The 27,826-nt window shown below is 35.5% G+C and overlaps 1 protein-coding gene across 8 annotated transcripts in view; it reads right to left on the reverse strand.

The window, feature by feature from the left end:
- CCDC171 (coiled-coil domain containing 171) overlaps window positions 1–27,826 on the reverse strand; it is a 273,454-nt gene that overhangs the window by 168,080 nt on the left and 77,548 nt on the right. For all 8 annotated transcript variants that reach the window (XR_012071926.1, XM_072959382.1, XM_072959385.1 and 5 more), the window contains 2 exons: window positions 13,306–13,408; window positions 639–745 (listed from right to left, as the gene is read on the reverse strand). Coding sequence is in view for 7 of the 8 variants with exons in the window: in XM_072959382.1 (XP_072815483.1) it covers window positions 639–745; window positions 13,306–13,408 (210 nt within the window). In the remaining variant the exon portion in view is untranslated. The remainder of the gene's footprint in view (window positions 1–638; window positions 746–13,305; window positions 13,409–27,826) is intronic.

Here is a 27,826-nt window from a genome sequence, read left to right on the forward strand (position 1 = left end):
CTAAACAAACTCTTCAATTTTTAAAGCACAAATTCATAAAACATTTTAATACCCAAGAAAGTTATCAACCCACAAATTAAACAATACATAAGAGAAGATAAATAGAAGCACGAGCTTTCTCAGTCAGGAAACTAAGAACCTTCAGGCTACACCAAACAGATACTCATTTTTAAAAACTTCTAACAACACGTTACTCCCTTTAGAGAATGAAAACCAACTTCTCTCTTTCTGATTAAGACTTCTTCAATTTATAGAATTCTTAACTCAAAATATTGACAAAATCTAAATTTCTACTATCTATTCCAAACTTCATAAAAACATATTTAAATATAACATGCATTAACTGAGTTTCACAGTTTTTTATTAAATTAAAATAGATAAATTATGAAGACCAAGAAATAACAGAGTCTTTATAATTTTGAAAATAATAGTGTAACAGAAGAGTTACAAAAACATAAGTGAGACACGACTTTAGGCCACACTTAAAGAAAAAACAGTGACAGCAACTTATTATTTTTTGTGTCTGTGAAGCTGTCAAATCAACATTCCCAGTATTTTTGACCTCTGTAACAAGCAAGTAATACGTACTGCTGCAGGCCGAAGGCTATGTGTGTGGAGCCAAACAGTGCAAGTGTTACCTCATTAGATGCATCTTCCAGCTTGTTGTGGTAATCTGTCAAGGTACGCCGCAAAGTCTCAAGGACAACAGAGAAGCTGGGAGGTTTATCTTTGTCCTTGTGGATGCCTAGAGGAAAATACAGGATGAAAATATACCGTTAAAGGCACAAAGAGACAAAAGCTAAGCAAACAGTAACAGAGATATTACAATTAGACAGAGGTGAAAAGACAGCACGATACACTGAGCAGAATCTTATTCTCCAAGGTAAACTACTACATAGCCAAGTATTAATTGCTTTTCCAAACAAGTGGTCAAAGAAAGTTCGCAATATATCAAGTTCAAATTTATGGCTACTCTGTACCTTACCAAGGCCCACCTTGTAGTTAGTAGTGAGCTCTTTTTTTTTTCTTTCCCTATGTCCAAAGTACCCAAAGTACTTGAACACACCTGTTATCCAAGAATTAAATGAACAGTCTATACTAACATTGTTTCGGGGAGTTACATACACTTACCTTGGTCCTTGTGTTTCTGATCAATCAGGCCTATCTTGCTTAAATAATGATTTCTGAACCCAAGAGCACCTAATTTTCTGTTATGCTTGGAAATAATATTCTCCAATCCTTACAATTCTCAAGTTACAATTTGAAATAATAAAAATGCTATTATCTACATAGGCCCACATCATGTTTCAATTAAAACCCTTAAAACTGATACTCACTGTAAAAATATGAGTATTTCCATATTATGCCCTCAAACTATTTTAATTTTGCTGGGCCATAAGTTAGTTGAGCTAATCAAGGTCACATGGCCAAATATAGTTTTAAACATTAATCCAAAATAATCAAAAGTTTAGTTTCAAAAACTACTTTAAATTGATTGCTTATTAAACTACTCTGTACCTGTTAAAAAATAAGTAGCAAATTTTAAAACTTACTAAAAATATTTTTTTCTATTATAATTTCTCCCCATCATAGTTTACAATCTAAACATTAATATAAATAAGACAAACATTTTCAACAAAGGCAATTTTTAAAAGCATTCACAATACAGGTCTTACTACTCATTGATTCATTCATTCAGCTAACTTAATGAATTCCTACTATGTGCCAATCCTGCATTTGGCACATGGAGGTGAACAAGAATGGTGCAGTCTGTTCTCATAGAGTTTACAGTCTAAAAAGAGAAGGTGAGGTAGTACGGAAATAATTACATAAGATCATTCACCCATTCTTCAAGCATTCAATCGCTGGAACTTTGTGGGGAGGAGAGAAGGAAGCAGTGATAAAGGAGAGAAAGAATGAAGAAAGTGGAAAAAGATCTTTGGTTTATCAAAACAGCGTGGTTAATTATAGAACAACTTTATTCATCTCAGAGTACTGGTGATAATTAAAGTTTTAATTCTGGACAAAATATTATTAGTAAATGTATTATATTCACCAAGGTATAATTTAAACATTATCTTAAGTATGGGTACACCTTAGATTTTCTTAGACAGAGAATAATAATTAATTTAAAAAGCAAAAGTAATATGGAAACAACACATATCCCAGGTAGGGGGTAAAAAAAAGATAGGGCTCTAAGCCATGAAAATGGAGAAGACAGTACTTTTTGTAAAGACTGAGTTGGAAAGACAACTCATTAAAAATTTTATTAAAGGTCTTACCAAATATATTTTTTAATTGCTTTCTTGCACAAGATAAAAAAATGTAATATATAATTCTTTTCTTTTGCTACAAGTAGGCAATGAATAAATCATTCAAGGACACTCGGGAAATCTGCTAGCTTATACAATAAGGGAGAAAACTTCCTCTTAGAAATCCAGAAGAATAAAAGCATCTTAAAATGGGCGTTGAGGGATAAGGGGACAAAATGCCCTCTCCTTACTGATCCATGCACATGCTATATTCTAAATAAAATAAAGTTTCTTTGCCTGAAAATGCTTATACAATAAAGTTCAGCTCAAGCACAAAGTATGCTTTATGTCCCACCCACATCCATTATAAAAAGAAATACTTACTGGTCCCATAATATGACAAAATGCTTACAAATAAAAAGAAAGGGTCACTCAGGACCCATGACCTTACTGACTAATTCGATTTAGCCTAACAATATCCTAATCATTGCACTATAGTCCAAAAAACAATGAACTATTAAAACTATCCTATCAGAGGAAGGTCTAAAAACTCACAGATAAAGAGCAGTATAAAAAAAATTTGAACAGTACAATAGTCATAAATGGCTTTTCAAAAGTCAAAGTCTAAATGAAGAACAGAATGTGTCAGGAATATTTATACCTCAATTACACCAACTCAAAATCTGGGTTTCCTGCCCCTGTCTTTACACATGTGTGTCTGTACATGGGGGGCCAGTCTGTCCTTTCACATCACCGCTGCCTGTTTCAGCCTTTCTCTCACTTTCGAGTAGTTTCAACTCTGGGTATACCTTGGCAAATCTTTTCTTTGAATTAGTAGCCAAGTCAGAGGAGGGAGTGAAGTAGAAGAAAAGGTTCCAAACCGTCTATTTAAATGTTCCCTTTTAGATAATGTGAAAGACTAAATATTTTTATATGACTCAAATAAACCATTCCTTTTCAAGCTGGTGTTATTATCTCAGTAACCTAGAGTTCCGCAGAAAAAGCAGTTAAGTTGTTAAGAATGAGGTGAGTCTATTTCCTCCACCTTGGCTACCATTCTCTTATTTACTTCAGTATCCTGCAAGACCTCAATTACGAAGAAATAATGGACAGAGAACATAAAACAAAAGACTGAGCTTTTTTTTGGGAAAAAAGTATCTGTTACAGAACATGAGTAGTCACATTCATCAAACAGGAAATAAAGAAAACAAAACCCTGTTGTTTAATGTTGATTTTTAATTATGTAATAAAACACAGAAAGTAATATTCAGGTGGGTTTTTACCTGAGAACAATCTAAACATTTAACACACTGATGACTAAGAAATTCCTTTCTCATTCTAAAAGCACTAAATGTAAGTATTTTATTGGCAGTTATACTTTTTAAACTCAGGCTACATTCTGTATATTAATTTGTCTTATTCACTGAGATCATAAACAAACAACTTCATTATCTTGCAAACACTGATGCCCATTCTGGAGTTTTTAAGGAAAATGGCTCGTAACTTTTTTAACATATGGACAGTATTTATTATGTAAGTCCTGCTCACCAACCTCCTATGTCCCCAGAAAGACTCCAAAAAATACTTCCTTTGCCAAGGTTGGAGAAATGTGTTTGTGTGAGGGGAGTCCCTGCACCCCTAATGAGCTCTGTGTGGCTTGGTAAGATTCTACGCCACATAGCTAGAAATCCATGGATAAAGTGGGAAATGGTGCCATCAAGCTGGGTTCCCTGAAGTCAATGAGGATGCAGGGGTCTCAGGTGACCAAGGCCAAGTGTAGCACTTAACTTCCAGAGATAAGATGGACATGGTTATCATAAGGGGCAGTGAACTCAAAGCAATAAACAAAATGGCTTTACCCACAGAGATTGCTGGCATTGGCTAACTGATCATGGTGTTCCTAGGACTAAAATAGATTAGCACTCGCTTAAATGTTACCTGATCTGTATAAGTAGAAAAGCTCTAGGTTTGATTACCAGAAGTAGGAGTGAAATCAACACAAAAGAGTCTTGGCCCTCAACCAATTCTCAGACTTGAGCTAGTTCACAGACCTAGTGGCCCGTGAATAAAGAGGATGGGTGCTCTTTAGGAAAATGATCAGACTGCCAAAAGACCACACTGTAAATCTTCCTAGCCTTCCTCAAAGAAACTTGCAACCATTTACCAAGATGACCATGCTATGGGGAAGGGGAGTTACTCACACTTATCACGGATAACAGGACACTGGATCTGAAGTGACACTAATTTCTGGAGACCTAATATGCTATTGTGGTTCACTAGTTAGAGTAAGAGCTTACAGAGGTCATTTTTGGCTAAGGTCTATCTCCAGTGGGCTCAGTAGATACCTGAATTCACCTCATAGTTATTTCCCCAGTTTGGAATGCACTGTTATAAAAGACAAATGCAGAATCTGGCACAATGAGCAAATCAGTATTAGTTACTTGACTTATGGAGTGAGGGATTTACAGAGGAAAACAAAACAGAAGAAAAGCAAGTGTAAGTAACCAAAACTTTTACCTACCAAAATGGTAAATCAAAAGTAATGCCCACATTCCTGGAGACATTGCAGAGATTAGTGCCTCTGTTAAGGATTTGAAAAATAAAGGGGTGGTGATTCCACCCACATCAGCATTCAACTCATCTATCTGTCCAGTGCAGAATACAGAGCTTAAGGAATGATAGTGAATTACTATAAGCATAATCACATGTGACTCCAGTTGCAGCTGCAGTTAAGGATGTAGTTTCATTGTTGGAGCAAATCAGTACATTTCCTAGCAACTGGAATGAAGCTATTTCTTCCTTCCTTTTAGTAAAAATCACCAAGACAGTTTCTTTCCAACGGCAGGGCCAGCAATCTCCCTTCATGACCCTGTCTCAGAGCTGTATCAACTCTAGCATAATCTAGTCTGTAGAAATTTTGATCAACTCTCCATTCTGGAAGATATCACATGTTCCACTTGCTTCTCTACCAAGATGATGATATTCTGACTCTCAAGTTCAGCAGGTCAAGTTTGGCAGGTCTTTATAGGTGAATCACAGTGTAAACGTTTAGGATGTTGGAACAAAGAAAGCCATCTTCTACAAATAACTATTCTCCTCTTGAAAATCAGCTTTAGACTTGCTACTGGTCCTCAGCAAATATGACATTTATGCCCACAAATTTAGCATGTGACCTGAGTTGCCCATCATAAAATGGTTATTGTCTGATCCACAACCCATAAATTTGGGCATGTACAATAGTACTCTATCATCAAGTTATAGTGGTATATACAAAACTGGGTTCAAACAAGTCCTGAAGGTACAAGTAAGTTACATGAGCAAGTAGTCCAGATTCCTAAGAACCCTATTCTTGTTACATTGCTTCTCTTAACCCACACCCTGGACTGTGGAAAGCTCCTATGACCAGTTGACTAATGGGGTAAAAATAGGCTTGTTACTTAGATGTTTCTGTATGATATGCTGATACTACTCGTACATTGACAGCTGTGGCACAACAGCCCCACTCAAGGATGGCCTTGAAAGACACTGGTGAAGCAAAATCCTCCCAGTATGCAGAAGTTCAAGAAATGGAACACAGCTTTCATTTTGTCTGGAATGAGAGATGAGCAAGGGTAAAAATATGCACTAATTTGGGGGTAGTAGCTAATGGTTTGGCTGAATGGCCAGAGACTTGAAAAGAACATAATTGGAAAACTAGTAACAAGGTGGTCTGGGCAAGATTGTGTGGACAGACTCCTGCAAATGAGTATTGTGCCCAGGTCAACTTCAGTAGAGGAGGATATAAATAATCAGGAGACAAGGTGAACTATTCTGTGGGTGTCAGCTAGCATGTTTTCCCACCTTTGTACTTATTCATCTTTGTTGTCCTTATAACACAGGAGTCGTGGCAGCAAGAATGGAGATAATACATGGGCTCAGGAACACAGACTTCTATTCACCAAGACTGACACGGTAACAACTCCCGTTGAGTGCCAAATTCATCAACAGCAAAGACAAACACTGAATCCATGACATGGAATCACTCTCTAGAGGCACCAGCCAGGCACCCGGTGGCAAGCTGACTATAGTAAGTCACTTCTATCATGGAATTCACAATCTTCATTCTTCCTTAGGTAGACACTTGTTCTAGAAAAAGATTTTCCTTTCCTAACCGTAATATTTCTGCTAAAATTATCATCCCTGAATTTATAAAATAACTTATTAACCATTACGTATTCCATATAAAATTGCTTCTGACCAAGGAACTCATTTTATAGCAAATAAAGTGTGGAAATGGGCCCATTTTCATAGAATTACCTGGTTTTACTATGTCTCCCATCACTCTGAAGTAGCTGGCATACAAAATAGTAGAATGGCTTTTGAAGATTCATGGTACTGGCTGGATGGCAATATTTTGTGGGACAAGAATAATACATTCCAGAATATAGTATGTGCTCTGAGTCAGCAATCAATATATGGTATGTTTCTCTCATAGCCAGGATTCACAGGTCCTGGAATCAAATGTTGGAAATGGAAGTGACTCATATTACATCTCAGATCCACCAGTGAAATGGCTGCTTCCTATCCTAGAAACTGGACTCTATTGGCCTAAGTCTTAATTCTCAAGGGAGAAATGTTTCCACCATGGGACACAGCAATGGTTCCATTAAAATGGAAGCTGAGAATGTCACCCAGTCATTTCTGAGCTCTTCATTCCAGGAAACCAAAGAGCAAAGAAGGTTCTTCTATACCAGGACAACTGGTCTTGATTATCAAGGAAAATTGGTGGTAAGAAACAGTACGTCTAGAATGCAGGTCATCCCACAGGGAACCTATTAGTACACTCAAGTTCTGTGGTAAAAATTAATGGACAAACAATCCCACTTTGGGGTATATACCCAAAAGAAATGAAAGCAGGATCTAGAAGAGATATTTGTACATTCATGTTCAAGGCAGCACAATTTGCAATAGCCAAGAGTGGAAGCAACCCAAAGGTCCATCAACAGATGAATGGATAAACAAAATGTGATATATACATACAACGGAATATTATTCAGCCTAAAAAAGAAAGGAATTCTTGTCATATGCTATAACATGGATGAACCTTATGAATATTATATTAAGTAAAATAAGCCAATCACAAAAAGATAACGCACACCTCCCTTACGTGAGGTATCCTTAGTAGTCAAATTCATAGAAACAGAAAGTAGAACGGTGGTTATGAGAGGCTGGGGGTAAGAATAAAAGATGTGATGGGTAATTTTATGTGTAAACTTGACTGGGCTATGGGCCCAGATATTTACTTAAACATTATTTATGGGTGTGCCTATGAGGATGTTTCTGGATTAGAGTAGTATTTGACTCAGCAGACTGAGTAAAGCAGATCACCCACTGAAACTGGATGGGCCTCATCCAACCCACTAAAGGCCCAAATAGAATAAAAGGCTGAGCAAGGAAGGACTCTTTCTCTCTGCCTGACAGTCTTCAAGCGAGGACATCGGTCTTCCCTTGCCTTTGGACTCAGACTCAGACTGGAACTTACACCATCAGCTCTCCTGTTTCTCAGGCCTTCAGAGTCAGACTGGCTCTCCAGGGTCTCCAGCTTGCCAAACGCAGATCTTGGATTTCTCAGCCTCCATAATCATGTGATTAATTAATGATCCTATTAGAAATGTTGAGCCTGCTTAGTCAAGTCACTCCCTTGTATTTCACAAACCAAAGCTATGAGCTTGATGAAGTAAGACAAGCTTGGTTTGCAAACCTCAGTGAATTAGGAGGTGAGGAAGCAAGAGAGAAGACAGCGGCAGATGACAAAAGGAAACCAGTATGCTGCCCTTCTAGGCATCCTCAGCTTCTCAGTAACCCATGAAACTCTAGATAAAAAGGTACCAGCCACGTGGTTCACAAGGACAATTAAAATTCTCAAGAAGATAATAGATCTAGGCAATAATCCTTTACTAAGGAAGTAAAGAAAGAGGAGATGAAAAGTACCATTTGTTCTGATTTTCTAAGAGCAGTACCTGAGATGCCCAATTCCTGGGTGATACATCCATGCTTAAAGGCACTGAATGCTGTTGCTATTATTTCCTAGGGTCCTTCAGCTTCTCCAGTAGAAAGAAAAAGAATACCTCTGGAGTATTATTACAAATGATCTCCTCAAGGAAGGAAAGGTTAAACAAGGTTGGAGGGTTCTGTCACAGTCAACACAAAAGTCAAACACCCTGAGGAGGATCCAAGATTGAGTTGGAAGAAAAAGTTTCTTTCATGAACCTAATGAAGGAAAAGTCACATTCTATATGTTTGCTAACATCCTCAGGCAGAGGTGAAACTGTGTTAGAAAAAGCACTTGAGGCAGAGAGACTACATGGGTTTAAAAGTGGGAAAGGATTTTCCCCATACACACCCTACTATAAGAATTTCCATCAGAAAAGAAATGAGATGTGAGCGGCTATTGTGCGCCAATTTCAGGGGAACTAGAATTCAGAAATAGGAAATAAATGTCCCTGATCAAGTAAATAGAGGCTATCTTGTTTAATAACAGTAGGCAATCAAGGTAACATTTCTATGACCCATGAAGGATTGTACATCTTTCCAGGAAAGATGGAAAGTCAATCTTTCCAGTGACTTCTTATGGATTACTACCCAAAGGGCTGCTATAATTTGGAAAGAGATTCCATAAGTACTTTTATAACCTCAAAAAATTAAATATATAAAACAGAATTTCAAAATTAATTCATTCATGCTTTTATTTATTCATATTCAATAAATATTTGAGTGTCTGCTTTGTGCCAAGTATCATTCTACCTGCTTACAATCCTTCAGCTAAGTAAAAGAGACAAAGATCCTTGCCCTCACAGAGCTTGGATATTGTGAGAGTTAATTTTATGTGTCTACTTAACTGGGTTAAAGGATGAACAGATGGATGGCAGAACAGTATTTCTAGACATGTCTGTGAGAGTGTTTCTGGAATTGATGAGCATTTGTATCAGTAGACTGAGTAAACATCTGCCCTCACCAATACGGGTGGGCAATAACCCATGCACTGCCCTCCCTTACCCACCCACCCCCAACTCCAAGGCCTCTCCTCCTCCCACCCCAATAGAACAAAAAGGCACAAGAGAAAATTCTCTTTTTCCTTAAGCTAGGACTTCCACCTTCTCCTGTCCTTAGACTTGGGCCTTTGGACTACAGAACTTTTACCATGGACCCCAGGTTCTCAGCCCTTTGGACTCAGACTAAATTATACCGCCAGCTTTCCTGGTTCTTCAGCTTACAGATGATGGATTATGAGATTTCTTATCCTCCATAATCACATGAGCCAATTCCTATAACAGATCGTGTGTGTGTGTGTGTGTGTGTGTGTGTGTGTGTGTGTGTGTGTGTATTTCTCTTATTGATTCTGTTTCTCTGGAGAATCTTGACAACACAGAGATAAAAATAAACACACTACACGGTCTGTTAAAATGCTGGACAGCAATAAGTGCCATGGGAGAAAAATGTAGAGTGGAAAAGGGAGAGCAGTAGTTGGGCAAGAGGTATGAGGATGGGTAGTGAGCAGATAAGCTTCACAGAGAAGGTGAGATTTGAGCATGGATTCAAGGAAGATAAGAAAGAGATCTATGTCGATATATCTAGGTAAGGAACTCTCCAGGTAGAAGTGATGGCCAATAAGATCATGTTTGGTATGTTCAAGAAATAGCAGGAAGCAAGAGAGGCCCAAACACTGGAGGGACAGGGATAGCAGTAGGACAAACGGGTCATAAAAAATAGGGGCAGACGATGCAGGGTCTTGCAAGCCATTGCTAGCACTTCAGTTTCTACCCTTATGGAATATAGAGCCCAGTAAGGTTTGGAGCAAAGGAATGACATGCTCTAATTTAGGATTTCAGATGATCATGCTGGTAGTTACAGAGAAAGAGACTGAAGAGGAGCAAGGTAGAAGCAGAAGACGGGGAGGAGGCATGGAAGACATTAGGAAACAAAGTGCAAACTGTCACAGACTGATTTCTGGTGAAAGATCAAGTTAAATCCTCTAAGTAAATTAATTCCTGAATGTCTTAGATGGACTGAAACTTCTCCCTATCTGCTACATGAAGATAAACTGATGAGTTAGTCTTGCTTCAAAAGATTTCTTCATGAAGAAGACCACAAAATCTGAAGACAGGAAACAGAACACCTTACAACTATTGTCAACTCTGGACTAAAATTTGTTCAAAAAAACAGTTTTCCATTCATACCATTTTAAAAAACAAGTAAAAAAAAACAATTTTGTAATCATCCCTCTAAATTTCTACCATGGTTTGCTTTTCTTGAAATGGGAATTAGGCCCAGAGTATACACTGAACTGAAAGGCATGAAGAGGTAATAAAAGGCAGTAAAGCACCATGACTACCTGCCATAACTGCAAAACAGAGGAGTTCTTTGGAAAGCCCTTTCCAAGGGCTTAAATAACTAAAGTAATTTTGTAGCAAATTCTAAGGCTGCACTATCCTCACATAGTAAGAATTGGTCTCTATTTGAAATAGACATTTTCTGGAAGATAGATAAATATATACATCTATAGATATAGATATATAGATATTCACTATGGATATATATATATGTTTATAAAAATACATCATACACATGCACATAGGCACACACACACAAATACATCCTTGAATTACCCTGGGATAAATTTTTTAATTACCTCATTTGAGAGGAATAAATTGGTCACTATTGTGTAGCTGAAGCCAGGTATAATGCAATAGGCAATCTTAATTGTTCAGGATCTTCCATAAATTGTTCAGCAATAAATTTTATTATTTATATCCCTCTTGGTTAAGTTACAAAAACCCAACCTGAGCTAGTATGAGCAGAAAGGGAGTCCATTATAGTTATATGGGCAATTTCATGGAAGCCAAGAGCAAGAACAAAATTAAGTTTGAAGTAGGTATGTAAATCAGTCAGGGTATTAGCAGGAAAAGAGATGGCACACTTAGAAGAGTTCACTGGAAGAGAATTTAATGAGGAAATTTACAGAAATGTGAACAGATTAAGAGAACCAAGAAGATATGATGAGGCACCAAGAATCAGCAAGACTGGAAAATCAATACCATGGCTAAGCCTACAGAGTCAAGAGCTAACGCTGTCACCATAGTCCAATATAAGCCACGGCTGTGGAAGTGGACCTGCTTGAGAGATGAAACTACTGCCAGGCATGCACAGGAGCAGAAGGAGCAGGGGAAATAAGCACCCTGACTTTCTCTTCTTTCCTTTCTTCCTGCACCCTCTTAACCTCCTGCTAGTGCACCGACTTTCCAAAACCAACTAGAAGCCAGAGGGCACAGGAGTCCAGATAATACAGTCCATAGACATCAGCTCCTACAAGGCAAAACAGAGACCAGAGGAAAACGGTGCTAGAGCAGGTAAAAGAGTGAATAACCAGCACAATATGGAAAAAAGACCACTATAACAGTACAAAAATCCCTAATTCTGTACGCAATCCCTTTCCCAGGAATGCTTTCTCTGTAACGTATATGATGGGCATAAATGTGGAAAATCAGAAAGTGAAAAAAGAATTGTTCATGAAAGATAAGAATAATAAGAAAAACTTTATTGGAAGACAATTCTTTTTCTACAGCTTTAATTAATAATAGCTTTTGAGTTGCTTTGTTATCAATTTTAAATCTCAAAGGAGACATGACCTCATTATTCTTAGCTTTTCTAATTCAACTCTGAAGAAATATGTAAAATAATATTGAAGCATTAAGATATGCTATGATAACAACTTAACAATTTTTAAAATCCTAAAACCATTAAACAATGATACATCTCAATAATAAAACAGTACCACTGCAAAAGAAAAATTTATTCTCCAAAGCTTTAGCAAATACAATCGAAGAGCAGGTATCTCTATTTTTATATCACTTTTATACACCTCGATTTTTCCACAGTATCAAACCGTAAAACAATGCTTTGGGGAAAAGTTTAAATAAAGACAAAGAAAGTTAAACATTAGTTTTAAAAAATTGCTGCTAAAATATATGAAGGATAAAAGCAGAACTGAAAAATAGATAAGAGCATATCACAGTAAATTTCTAATGGTTCACCAGTAGAAATCTGCAGATCCTTAAGGTGAAAATAGGCCTTGATCATATCCTTCTGTTTTTTTGAGGACAATAAACTTTCCTGAACTTAAGTGTTTCCTAAAGACTCATTTGCCAAATATCTGTTGATTCCTTTAAAAAACAAACAAAACCAGAGCCCTGAAGCTCAATTTTAAAGTGTAAAGAATTTTACATGCTTTTCTGAAGAATATAATTGAGTCAGAAAGTAATTAAATAATTCGAGGCAGACAGTATGGCAAAAGGAAACTGAGGTAGAAATGTAAAACTATTTAAGTCAAAGCTACTATATCACACATAATGGCATAAACACAAAAAATTAAGGAAATAGAAATCATGGAATGGACAGCATTCACTAACCTACTAATGCTTTTGCTAGTTTCCAAAATATGCCTACCTAGTATACAATCTTTATAGTTCTTTATCATATTAAGTGGACTAATATTAAAACCAAAACATTTTACCTAAGCTAAGCACTCTTATCTGGGGAGTTCGTATTCTACAGCAGGAAACGAAGGAGAAAAACCAGCCTAGAAAGCAACAGTGTGGATTATGCACTGTTACAGCCCGTGTCCTACATAACCTTTTGAATGCATGACCTTTAAGTTGCTGAAGGTTGCCTCAGAATTTGGCTCAGTTTGATGGAAACATCTGTTCCCCTTGCAGGTATACTGTAAGGACTTTTTTCTCAGTTGGATTCAGAACACAGCAAGTGAGCCCTTGTCTGTCCAATCATACAGACCCCAACACTTGTAAATCAAGTTCTGGGAGGACAACAGCAGGTCCACATTCCGTCACCCTTTCTCAGCCAGCTAGGCCAACTGACTGCTGTGAGAACTGCTCTTATCATGTCATCAAATCAAAACATGTTGAGATGAGGGACTAAAAGAGGCATCTGCAGAATTCCCAAAATGTAGTGACTTTGGAACATTGACAGATGCATCTGTCATTTTATACCTTCAACTAACCTGATGTCCACTGGCTCGACACAGTAAAGCTGTCCACGATCGATTCCAATTCTTTCACGTTATTTTCACACGTCTCTACTAGAAAGGCCTGGTGTTTCTTAGCCTTTTAATTAAGAAGAAAAAATTACACATGATAAGGTCATGCATTATAGGGGCTGTAGATTTTTTGTGTGAACACATATACCACAATTAAGTATGAAATGAGCTAATAATTACTCCATTCAAATCCATTATTAATAAACCTCTTTTTGTCTTAATCATATGTTTTACTTGGCTTAATGCAACACTGTAAAAGGTCTCAATAAGAATTTACTGAGGTCTTAGTGCCTGTCACCATTCTCGATATTTTAACACATAGTAATTCTTCTTATCTTCATAACAACCCTATGAGGGAAGGGCCATCATTATTCCAATTTTACAGATAAGGAAACTGAGACACAGAGGAATTAAGGAAAACTTTAAAAGACCACGCATGGAGTCATGTGGCAAAGGTAGTTAAAAGTGAATGTAGTGTGACAAATTAAAAGGAACTGCAGCAGTCTACTCAAGAGATGACAGCAGCTTAGATTAGAGTCTTAACAGTGAAAAAGAGTTGTGGGGTATATGAACTGGAGGGCATTGGGGGGTGTATACTTAGGCGGTGGAATGGCCAGACCTTGGTAATGCTGCACTGGGTTATATTACATTAATTGGATTAGACTGGATTGAATTGAACTGCACTGGCTGGATAGGACTGGATGAGATTTGGGAACTGCTCAGATAAAAGGAAGAGTTAAGACCAATCCCAAGGTTTCAGACTAGAAGAACCAGGCAGATTTCATTTTGCCCAGAGAATGATGGAAGTAGAAAAGGTCTTATTTTGGCTGTTTCTGTTTGTGTATTTACTTGTTTGCTTGTTTTTGGCAGGGATTACGAATCATAAATTATGTTTTGATCATACTGCATTAGAAATACCTTTAAGACACTCCCAGCACCAACACAATGCCTGGCAAATAACACAACCTAAGTAAATATACGTGACTTAACAAAGAACACATAAGTAAAAAAAATATGGGAGGCAACTGGACATGATGGTGTAAAGCTCAGAAGAGAGGTCAAGTACAAGTTTGGGAATCATCTAGAGATATGTTAACCCTGCCTTGAGTGTTTGATGGGAAGAGAAAAGAGCCTAGGACAGAGTGTAAGAACTCCAGAATTAACACTTAGAAAAGAAAAAGACTGAAAAAAAGAAATACAGAAGGGGACAGTGTCAGGAAAGCCAAGATAACAGAACATTTCAAGGATAGAGTTGTCAGTTATGTCCAATGTCACAGAATACTCAAGCAAAATGGAGGCTAACAAGTTTCCACTGGACATGGAAGTCACTGGTGACCTTGATAAAATCTGTTATAACCCAGACTGGAACAGGATGAAGGAAGAGTAAGCCTGAATTTTTTTGTTTTAATTGAGTAAGAGAGAAGTAAATGCAAACAGGAAATTTAGACAACACTTTCTTGGTAAGAAGGGAAGAGGAGATAAAGGAGAGTAGCTGAAAAGAAGAGTGACGTTGGAGAAGAGTTTTTTTCTTTTCTTACTGAAGTACAGTTGATTTAAATGTCTCAGGTGTATAGCAAAGTGACTCAGCTATATAGGCATATATACATAGCTTTTTCAGATTCTTTTCCATTATAGGTTATTATAAGATATTGAATACAGTTCCCTGTGCTGTACAGTAGGTCTTTGTTGTTTACTTTGTATATAGTAGTGGGTACCTGTTAATCCCAAATTCCCAATTTATCTCTACCTTCTCTCCCCTGTAGTAACCATAAATTTGCTTTCTATGCTTGTGAATCTATTTCTGTTTTGTAAATAAGTTCATCTGTATCATTTTTAGGTTCCACATATAAGTGATACTGTATAATATTTGCCTTTCTCTCTTTGACTTATTTCACTTAGTATGATAATCTCTAGGTCCATCCATTTGTTGCAGCAAATGGCATTATTTCATTCTTTTTAATGGCTGAGTAATATTCCATTATATATATATACCACATCTTCTTTATCCATTCATCTGTCAATTGGACATTTAAGTTGCTTCCATGTCTTGGCTATTGCAAATAGTGCTCCTGTGAACACTGGAGTGTATGTATCTTTTTGAATTAGTGTTTTCATCTTTTCCAGATATATGCCCAGGAATGAGACTGCTGTATCATATAGTAACTCTATTTTTAGTTTTTTAAGGAACCTCCATATTGTTCTCCATAGTGGCTATATCAATTTACATTCCCAACAGTGTAGGAGGTTTCTCTTTTCTGCACACCTTCTCCAGCGTTTATTTGCTGTAGACTTTTTGATAACAGCTATCCTGACTGGTGTGAGGTGGTACCTCACTGTAGTTTTGATTTGCATTTTTCTAATAATTAGTGATATTAAGCATCTTTTCATGTGCCTATTGGCCAACTGTATGTCTTCTTTGGAGAAATGTCGATTTAGTTCTTCTGCTTATTTTTTGTAATTGAAGTATAGTTGATTTATAACATCGTGTTAGTTTCTTCTGTACAGAATATTGATTTAATTATACATATATATTCATTTTCATATTCTTTATCATTATAGGTTATTATAAGATATTGAATATAGTTCTCTGTGCTAAACAGTAGGGCCTTATTATTTACCTATTTTATATATAGTAGTTATATATAGTAGTATCTGCAAATCCCAAACCCCAGATTTATCCCTTCCTAACACCCTTCTCCTCGATAATCGTAAGTTTGTCTTCTATGTCCATGAGTCTGTTCCTGTTTTCAAATAAGTTCTGTTTTCAAATAACAAATAAGTTCATTTGTGCCATTTTCTGCCCAGTTTTTGACTGGGTTGTTTGTTTTTTGATATTGAGCTGTATAAGCTGTTTTGTCTATTTTGGAAATTAAGCCTCTGCTGGTAGCATTGTTTGCAAATATTTTCTCCCATTTCATAGGCTGTCTTTTCATTTTGTTTATGGTTTCCTTTGCTGTGCAAAAGCTGGTAAGTTTAATTAGGTCTCATTTAGTTTTTCTTTTATTTCCATTACTCTAGGAGACAAATCCAAAAAAAAAAAATTGCTGTGATTTATGTCAGTGTTCTGCCTTTGTTTTCCTCAAGGAGTTTTATAGTATTCAGTCATATTTAAGTCTTTAACCTATTTTGAGTCTATTTTTGTATTTGGTGTTACAGAATGTTCTAATTTCATTCTTTTACATGGAGCTGTCCAGTTTTCCCAGCACCATTTGTTGAAGAGTCTCTTCTCTATTGTATATTCTTGCCTCTTTTGTCATAGATTAATTGATCATAAGTGTGTGCATTTATTTCTGGGCTTTCTATCCTGTTCCATTGATCTATGTGCCTATTTTTGTGCCAGTACCATACTGTTTTGATTACTGTAGATTTGTAGTACAGTCTGAAGTCAGGGAGAGTGATTCTTTTTCAAGATTTGGCTATTTGAGGTCTTTTGTGTTCTCATACAAATCTTAACATATTCTGTTCCAGCTCTGTGAAAAATGTCATTGGTAATTTGATAGGGATTGCACTGAATCTGTATATTGCCTTGGATAGTATGGTCATTTTAACAGTATTGATTTTTCCAATCCAAGAACACAGTATATCTTTCCATCTGTTTGTATGATCTTCAATTTCTTTCATTAGCATCTTACAGTTTTCAGAACACAGGTCTTTTGCCTCCATAGAAGGTTTATTTCTAGGTATTTTATTCTTTTTGATGCAACAGTAAATTGGATTGTTTCCTTAATTTCTCTTTCTGATATTTTGTTGTTAGTGTATACAAATGCAACAGATTCCTGTATATTAATTTTGTATCCTGCAAATTTATTCATTCACTGATGACTAGTAGTTTACTGGTAGTGTTTTCAGCATTTCCTATGTATAGTATCATGTTACCCACAAACAGTGACAGTTTTGCTTCTTTTCCAATGTGGATTCCTTTTATTTCTTTTTCTTCTCTGGCTGCTGTGGCTAGGACTTCCAAAACTATGTTAAATAAAAATGGCAAAAGTGGACATCCTTGTCTTGTTCCTGATCTTAGATGGAATGCTTTCAGCTTTTCACCAGTGAGTATGATGTTAGCTGTGGGTTTGTCATATACGGCCTGTACTATGTTAAAGTATGTTCCCTCAATACTCACATTCTAGAGAGTTTTTTTTTAAACCCCTTAAGCACTTTTTATTTTAATTGTACTTTAAAGTTTTTATTGTAAAAATTTTAGATTTAAAGAAAAACTGGGATGATAGTGCAGAGAATTTTTATGTATATTGCATACCCAGTTCCCCTATTATTAACATTTAAACTTTCCTTGCTGACTAGAGGTCTTTAATGAGCAGCACGTATTGCGCTGTGTTGTTAACAGAGGTGCAGGAAGTGCTGAGACAGGATCCAGGGTGAATCAGGTACTCTCTCCTTCAGTGGCCCCAGAAGTTGTCTTCTTAAAAATGTTTTGCTTTTGGGTGACTGTCTCCTCAGAAAAGTGGCATAGATTCCTATGGCCACATGGTCAGGCAATGTAACGTTACTGCTTTCCCGCTAAGTCAATCAGTGCTCCAAGACCCAAGCTGTCTTCCTAAGGGTACTTCTTTTTTTTTTTAACATTTTTTATTGATTTATAATCATTTTACAATGTTGTGTCAAATTCCAGTGCTCAGCACAATTTTTCAGTCATTCATGGACATATACACACTCATTGTCACATTTTTTTCTCTGTGATTTATCATAACATTTTGTGTATATTTCCCTGTGCTATACAGTGTAATCTTGTTTATCTATTCTACAATTTTGAAATCCCAGTCTATCCCTTCCCACCCTCCACCCCCCTGGTAACCACAAGTCTGTATTCTCTGTCCATGAGTCTATTTCTGTCCTGTATTTATGCTTTGTTTTTGTTTGTTTGTTTGTTTTTGTTTTTTAGATTCCACATATGAGCGATCTCATATGGTATTTTTCTTTCTCTTTCTGGCTTACTTCACTTAGAATGGCATTCTCCAGGAGCATCCATGTTGCTGCAAATGGCATTATGTTGTCGGTTTTTATGGCTGAGTAGAATTCCATTGTTTAAATATACCACATCTTCTTTATCCAGTCACCTGTTGATGGACATTTAGGCTGTTTCCATGTTTTGGCTATTGTAAATAGTGCTGCTATGAACATTAGGGTGCAGGTGTCATCCTGAAGTAGATTTCCTTCTGGGTACAAGCCCAGGAGTGGGATTCCTGGGTCATATGGTAAGTCTATTCCTAGTCTTTTGAGGAATCTCCACACTGTTTTCCACAGTAGCTGCACCAAACTGCATTCCCACCAGCAGTGTAGGAGGGTTCCCCTTTCTCCACAGCCTCTCCAGCATTTGTCATTTGTGGATTTTTGAATGACGGCCATTCTGACTGGTGTGAGGTGATACCTCATTGTAGTTTTGATTTGCATTTCTCTGATAATTAGTGATATTGAGCATTTTTTCATGTGCTTTTTGATCATTTGTATGTCTTCCTTGGAGAATTGCTTGTTTAGGTCTTCTGCCCATTTTTGGATTGGGTTGTTTATTTTTTTCTTATTGAGTCTAGAGAGTTTTTATCATAAATAGGTGTTGAATTTTCAAAATCTTTTTCTGCATTTATTGAGATGTTCATATGGTTTTTACTCTTCTATTTATTAATGCAGTGCATCACACTGATTCATTTGCATATATAGAAAAATCCTTGCATCCCTGGGATAAATTCTAGAATTTTGATTTTTTTTAATATATGAGAAACTTAAGCATACCTAAAAACTGGTGAGATTGAGGCACTAGTGAAAAAGTGCTTACAGAAACAGAAGAAATGGGAGAATAGATACTACAGGACAAAATTTATCCTTAAAATATGTAAAACTAATAATTCTTTCTTTAGATGTCTGTTTAAATTATCACTTCTTTGGAAAAGCTATCTTTTACTCCCTGACTATATCAGTTCCCTCTGTTAGAGTCTTCTTAGCACTTATCAGTTATGATTCTACTTTTATTTCAATGGGTCTTCTATTAATATCTATTTCATTGAATTTAAACTCCATGAAGGGAAGAAATGTGGTCTTTTATCTTTGTCCTCATCAACCTAGCCCCAGCACATAGACAATACTAAGTATCTAAAATAGGAGTTAAATAGTTGAATAAATTATAGTACATGCTATCAACAGAAGACTCAAATTAGGATTCATCCACACAGACTTTAAATAGAAGGAGGAAGCTCTTCTTCATATACTAATATGGAAAGATCCCTAAGCTATATTGTTGAGTTAAAAACAAAAGAGGAGGTAGAAAAGATACATTATACTATAAAATAAATGGTCCAATGTATAAATGAAAGCCCTCTGAGTTGTGATACAAAACCAAACAAAACCAGAATTCAAGTTTTTTGCATCAGTATACCATTAGTAACATGCTTTTTAATGTTGTCATACTAAACAAGTTAATATTAGGTGGGAAAAAAAGAAAGAGAACATATGCTACCATTTGCATAAAATATGTGTGTGTGCGCACATATTTATAAATACAGAGAGAATCTCTACACTAAATCACAAGAAAGTAGTAACTATGGCTGGCCCTGGGAAGAGAATCTTGGGGCCCAAAGGCTAGGAAGAAAGAGATTTCATTTTTCACTGTATGACCTTTTGTATCTTTTAAATCTTGTATCATGTGCACCTATTATCTACTCAAAAATTTAATCAGCTTTTTAAAAACTCCAAATAGACAAGCCAACAAACAAAAGCTTTTCCATGGTAAATACGCATGCACACTGTTAATGTATTAGGAAACACTATGAGGACCAACTGGCAAAGAGACCCAGATGAAGATTTCTGGATATCATCAAAGCATAGACTCCCAGACCAATGCAAGTTTCATATCCATTGAAAAAGAAACACTAAATTTTAGTTATTAAAAAATAAATAAGTAAAAGAGTCAAAATGGAATATATTATTACCAATGGGCACCAACCAAAGTTTATCTAAAAAAATTGTATTTATAAAGCACCAATTGTGAAAACACATTATGGAGTTACTTTTAATTATTAAATATTTCAATATTCTATTAAATTTTTTGAGTTTATCTATATTATCCTTTTGGTTAAAAAAATCAAGCAATTGAGAGAAATAGAGGGTAACCCAATCATTATAGGCAAGGTGTAGTCATAGTTTGTTTTATAATTATAGAAATCTTATTATATAATACGCAAAATTGTATTTTATATAATAAAAAATTACTTCCATAAAATATATATCATTTTAAATTCAAACAGGACCAAAGTATATATACTACTATATAAATTATTTTTCCATTCATAGTATGTCTCTGACATCTTTCTATATCACATTTTTTTAGCTGCTCGTACTCCATTGCTTAATTAATTTTTCCACTGTATCATTCATTAATCTAATCAGTTCCCTAGTACTTAGATTTATGGGTTATTTGCATCTTTTGCTATTAGTGACAATATATAATATACATCCCTACATGTGTAGTTGCATATCTTTGCATGCACATTCAAGTATCTCTACTCAATAAACTCCTAGAAATAGATTTGATGGGTAAAAGGGTTTGTACAACTGTTTTCAGATAATTGTTACCAAAGTGCTCTCCAAAAAGGCTTACCAGTGTTAACTACCATGAGTGGTATAAGTGCCTATTTCTCAATACCTTTCTAGTGGTAAGCATTATCAACTGATTTCAATGTGTATGTCTTTAACTGTAAATAAGATTAAGTATCTTTTCATATGCTTATTAGCCACCTGTATTTATTTTTCTGTGAACTGTCTTCTTATATCAGATGCCCACTTTTATATTACACTGTCCATATTTTCCTTAGTAACTTACTACATTCCTTTATAAAATATGGAATCAACCACTTTGTCATATACATTGCAAGTCATGATTGCCAACTTGTCATTTGCTTTTGACTATATTCTTAAAAACAAAAAAAACTTTTAAGTGATCAAAGTCATCAATAATTTGCTCTGGGACTTCTAGATTTTATGTCACACTCTCCTTACTCCAAGATTATAAAACACTTAATTCCCTTTTCCTTCCAGTGCTTTTTCTCTTTTATGGCTTTTTGATCAGTCTGGAATTTGCTTGATAGAAGCAACATGGCAGGGATTTAGTTACATTATTTCCTCTTATGTACAGTCAGTTATCCAAAAACTATTTATAGGATAGATCTATCTTTAAATATTGATTTGGCATATGCTAATATTGTGATTTATAATAATAAATATATTTTTAGTCTTCATCCATGGTTCCCAGTACACAGTTCCTAAACCTCTTTTAATTTCCTGTATAAGAGTCATAAGGGCATCTTTTGTCAAAATATTTGTTATATTTAGTTTTATTCCCAGTTCCCCAAATGGCTTCAGAGAGATAAAGGTGAAACAGGTATCTTGTTATTCATAACAAAACTCCTTTCAAACACATCTGAGCTTTATGTTAATGAGTTGATTTTTGGAAAGCCCCTAAATAACCTAAGGATGGGGGGGGCTGGTTGCCAGGGGAACCAACCATGTGATCTGAAGGTTGGAACTTTCAATTTCACTCCCCAAACCTCCAGGGAGGAAAGAGAAGCTAGAGGTTAAATCAATCTCCAATGGTCAATGAGTTAATCAGTCATGCCTACATAATGAGGCTTCTATGTAAACCCAAAAGGAAAGGGTTCTGGGAGCTTCTGGTGTGAGAAACACCTGGATATCCAGGGAGGATGGCACACCCAGACAGAAAGCATGGAAGCTCAGAGACTCTTCTCACGTACCTTGCCCCACACTCTTCTTCCATCTGGCTGTTCTGAATTACATCCTTTTATAAAAACAAACAAGAAAATCTATAATCTAGTAAATAAACTGCTTTCCTGCATTATGCAGGCTGCTTGCTCTAGCAAATTAACTAAATCTGAGGAGGGAGTTGTGGGAACTTCCAATTTACAGCTGGGTGGTCAGTAAGCGCAAATAACAAGGTGGACTTGGAACTAGCATCTCAGATGTGTGTGTGTATGTATACGCGGGGGGGTGGGGAGTAGATGGGCCGGAGGGTGACGGATGGGAAGCAGTCTCATGGAACTGAATTCTTAACCTGTGGGGTCTGACACTCTCCAGCTAATTGAGTCCTATTGTAGGTCACCTAGGTGGTGTGGCAGAATTGCCTGATGCAGGGAAATCCTGACACATTTGGTGACTGAAAATGTTATGTCTAAGCAATGTTGTGTGTAGAGAGAGGAGATACAAAGGAGTATGTTTCTCCTTAGAACTGAAGTTTCTTCCTTTATACATACCAACTTTATCATATACTAAATTCCCATACATATTCATAGCTATTTTGAACTCTCTGCTCTGCTTCACTGATTCTCTATTTTGTCAGTACCAAATTCCTAGTTATGGTAATTTTATATACTTTTTACTTTTACTTAGATATAACTGACATAACATAAAATTCACTCAATAAAGTGTACAATTCAATGTTTTTAGCCTATTCACAGTGTTGTGCTGCCATAACCACAATCTAAATTTAGAACATTGTTGTCTCCACTAAAATATATGCCATACCCATTAACTGCCACATTCCATCCTCCCATCACCCTCCAACCCCTGTGCAACCACCATTCTTATTTCTGTTTCTGTAGATTTGCCTATTCTGGACACTTCATATAAATGCAATCATAAAATGTGGCCTACTATGACTGGCTTCTCTCACAAAGAACAATGTTTTATAAGTTTCATCCATGTTATAGAATGTACAAGTACTTTATTTCTATTGCTAAATAATATTACATCATAGGGATAAGCCGTATTTTATTTATCCACTCATTAGTTGATGAATATTTGGGTTGTTTTCACTTTTGGGTTGCTATGAACCTCCATGTACAGGTTTTTATGTGGATGTATATTTTCACTTCTTCGGGGTATACACCTAAGAGTGGAACTGCTGGGTTTTATGGGCACTCTAGTTTTAACTTTTTTTGAAAACCTGCCAATTTTTTTTCCAAAGTGGCTGCACCATTTTACATTCCCATGAGCAAAGTGTGAGGATTCCATTTTCTCCACATGTTCACCAAAACTTGTCCATTTTTATGTCCATTTTTTAATAATGGTCATGCTAATGAGTGAAAAGAGGTATCTCATTGTGGTTTTGATTTGCATAACCCTGACTAATGGACTAACAGACTCTCAGTTCTTTTCCATATCATACGAATACCACACTCTCTTGACTACCACAGCATTGTAGTAAGCTTTAAAATTGGGAAATGTTACTCCTCCAACTTTATTCTTCTTTTGCAAGATTATTTTAGCTATTCTAAGTCTCTTGCATTTCCACATGTATTTTAGGATCAGTTTGTCAATTTCTGCAAAAAGTCAGCTGGGATTCTGATAGAGATTGCATTGAGTCTATACATCAATTTGAGGAGTACTAACATCTCCACAAGTAACAACATTAACTTCTATGATCCATGAACATATGGTGTCTTTCTATTTACTTAGGTCTTGTTTAATTTTTAAAGTGGTCATTTCTAGTTTTCAGCATACAATTCTTGCATTTCTTTCATTAAGTTGCACAAGTACTTCATTACTTTTGAATGTTTTTATAAATGAAATTATTTTCTTAATTTCATTTTTGGATTGTTCATTGCTAGTGTACAGAAATACAACTGATTTTGGTATTGATCTTGCATTGTATCCTGCAACCTTGCTAAAACTTACTAGTTCTAATAGTTGTGTGTGTGTCTGTGTGTGTGTGTGTGTGAATTCCTTATGAATTTCTAAAATACAAGATTACATGATCTGCACATAGGTAGTTTACTTTTTCTTTTCCAAAATTAATGCCTTTTATTTCTTTTTTCTTGCCTACTTCCCTGGCTGGAACCTCCAGTACAGTGCTGACTAGACATCGTGACAGTACACATCTCTGTCTTGTTCATGATCTTGGGGAGAAAGCAGTCATTCACCATTAGCTTTGACATTGGCTATATATTTTTCACAGATGCTCGTTATTCTATTTCTAGTTTGTTGAGCATCTATGTTATGAAAAACTGTTTAATTTTACCAAACATTTTTGTCACTATTGAGATGATCATTTGGTTTTTGTCATTCTATAAATAAGGTCTATTAACCTGTTGATTTTCATATGTTAAATCAGTCTTACATTCTGGCATAAATCCCACTTGATCATAATGTAAAATTTTCTTTATCAATTGTTGGACTTAGTCTGCTATCATATTGTTGAGAATTTTGGCATCTACACTCAAAAGGGATACTGGTCTGAGTTTTCTTTTCTTGTGATGTCCCTGGTTTGTTATCATGTTAATAATACTAACTTCATATAATGAGAGGGGAAATGTTGCCTTCCTTTTCTCTTTTTTGAAAGAATCTGTGAAGAACTGGTATTAATTCTTCCAGTCAGAATGGCCATCATTAAAAAGTCCACAAATTATAAATGCTGAAGAGAGTGTGGAGAACAGGGAACTCTCCTACACTGTTGGTGGGATTGTACTTTGGTGCAGTCATTATGGAAAACAGTATGGAGATACCTCAAAAAACTAAAAATAGACTTACTATATGATCCAGCAATCCCACCCCTTGGCATCTATCCAGAGGGAACTTTAATTCGAAAGGATACAGGAACCCCAATGTTCACAGCAGCACTATTTACAATAGCCAGATATGGAAACAATCTAAATCTCCATCAACAGATGATTGGATAAGTGGTATATTTATACAATGGAATACTACTTAGCCATAAAAAATAAAATGCCACTTGCATCAAAATGGATGGACCTGAAGAATGGCATTCCAAGTGAAGTAAGCCAGAAAGAGAAAGTAAAATATAATATCACTTATATGTGGAATCAAAAAAAAAAAGACAAATGAACTTATTTATAAAACAGAAACAGACTCACAGACATACAAAACAAACTTATGGTTACTGGGGGGGGAAGGGGGCTTGAAGGGATAAATTAGGAGTTCAAGATGTGCAGATACTACTATATATAAAACAGATAAACAACAAGTTTATACTGTATAGCACAGGGAACTATATTTAATACATTGTAGTAATCTATAATGAAAAAGAATATGAAAATGAATATATGTATGCATATGTATGACTGAACTATTTGCTGTACACCAGAAATTGACACAATATTGTAAACGGACTATACTTCAATTTAAAAAACAAAAAAGAACTGGTGTTAATTCTTCTTTAATATATGGTAGAATACATCAGTGAAGCCTTCTGGCCTGGATTTTCCTAGTAAGAAGCTTCTTGATTACTAAGCCAATCTCTTTATTTGTTATAGGTCTATCCAGATTTTTTTATTTCTTCTTTACCAGTTTTGGTAATTTATGTCTTTCTAGAAGTTTATCCATTTAACCTAAATTACCTAACTTGTTGTTCACAGTATTCTCTTATAGTTCTTTTATTTCTGCACAGTCAGTAGCTGTGTCCCTTCTTTCATTCATAATTTTCATAACTTACGTTTCTTCTCTTTTTTTCGTCAGTCTAACTAAATGATAATCAATTTAGTTCTCTTTTGAATCAGCTTTTAATTTCATTGAGTTCTTCTATTATTCTGTATTATTTCTCTTGTTTCTGCTTTAGTCTTTCGTTTCTTTTCTTCCACTTGTTTTGGGTTTAGTTTGCTCTTCTCATTTCAGTTTCTTAAAAATGAAAGATTAGGTTATTAATTTGAGGATTTTTTTAATGCAAGTGACTATAGCTATAAATTTCACTCTTAAGCACTGTGTTAGCTGCATCCTGTAAGATCTGATACGTTCTTTCAGTTTTCATTCATCTCTAATTAATTCCCTTGTGATTTCTTTTTTGATCCAGTTTATTTAGGAGCATGTTAGTTTTCACCTATTTGTGATTTTTTCCCCATATTTCCTTCTGTTATTGATTTCTAATTTAATCCACTGTAATCAGAAAATCTATTTGGTATAATTTCAATCCTTTTTAAAGTTAATGAGGCTTATTTTATGGCCTGACATACAATCTACCCACTAGAATGTTTCATGTGTACTTGAGAAGAATGTGCACTCTATTGATAATGGATGGGATATTCTATAAATGTCTGTTAGGTCTAGTTTGTTTATAGTATTGTTCAGGTCTTCTATTTATTTGTTGACCTTCCAAGTTGATCTACACATTATTGAAAGTGTGGTGTAGAAGTCTCAAAACATTATTGTTGTCTATTTCTCTTCAATTCTGTCAGTTTTTGCTTCATGTATATTTGAGTTCTATTTTTAGGTGAATATACATTTACATTGTTAGCATTGTTAGTTCTTCCTGGCAGAATGATCCTGTTAGCATTATGAGATGTTCCTCTTTATCTCCAGTAACATTTTTGCTCTGAAGTCTATTCTGTTTTATATTAGTATACCCACTCCAGTTCTTTTTATTTGTTGTGTGCATGGTATAGTTTTTATATCCTTTTTCTTCCAACCTATTTATATCTTTCAATATAAAGTATGTCTCCCATAAACAGCATACGGTTAGATCATGTTTTTTAATTCAATCTGATAATCTCTGTCTTTGGATTACTTCAACTACTCACTTAAAGAGTTACTGACATGGCTGAATATCCATCTGCCATTCTGCTTTTTGTTTACTGTATGTTTCATGTCCTTTTGTTCCCCATCCCTCCTTTACTGTTTTCTTTTGCATTAAATGAGTATTTTCTATCGTAACATCTTTATTCATTTAGTGATTATTTAGTTCTAACTTTTAAAGTTTTTTTCTTAATGGTTTCTCTAGGACTTACAATATATATCTTACCAAAATCTACTTCAAATGTATACTAAATTAATTCCAATGTTATATAGAAACTTCATTACTTTGTTGCTCCATTCCCTTCCCCCAATTCTCTGTGCTACTGCTGTCATACATGTTATGTCTATCTGTTACAAACCCAGTAATACATAATTACTTTATGTAATCTTAAATCTTTTAGAGTCTGAGAAAAGAAAGGAGAGCAAGTACATATTTATATATAGTTTGTTTCATTAAACTTATTATTTATTCTTTCTGATTTTCTTCATTTTCTTCCTGTGGATTTGAGTTACCATCCAGTGTCATTTCCTTACTCCAAAACAGCTTTGTTCCTACCCACCTAATTTGTCCTGTTACTGTCAAATACATTACATGTCTATATGTAATTAGTCCAATAATACAAAAATATACTTATTGTTTGATGCATTTACTTCTTTTTTTATTTAAACATTTTTATTAAGTTATAGTCATTTTACAATGTTGTCAAATTCCAGTGTAGAGCACAATTTTTCAGTTATACATGAACATGCATACATTCATTGTCACATTCCCTTTCGCTGTGAGCCACCACAAGATCCTGTATATATTTCCCTTTGCTACTAAATACAATCTTGTTTATCTAGTCTACATTTTGAAATCCCAGCTGTGCCTTCCCACCCCTCGTCCCTCTGGCAACCACAAGTTTGTATTCTATGTCTATGAGTCTGTTTCTGTTGCATTTGCTTC

The sequence above is a fragment of the Vicugna pacos genome, chromosome 4, assembly GCF_048564905.1.
Source record: "Vicugna pacos chromosome 4, VicPac4, whole genome shotgun sequence".
NCBI lineage: Eukaryota > Metazoa > Chordata > Mammalia > Artiodactyla > Camelidae > Vicugna > Vicugna pacos.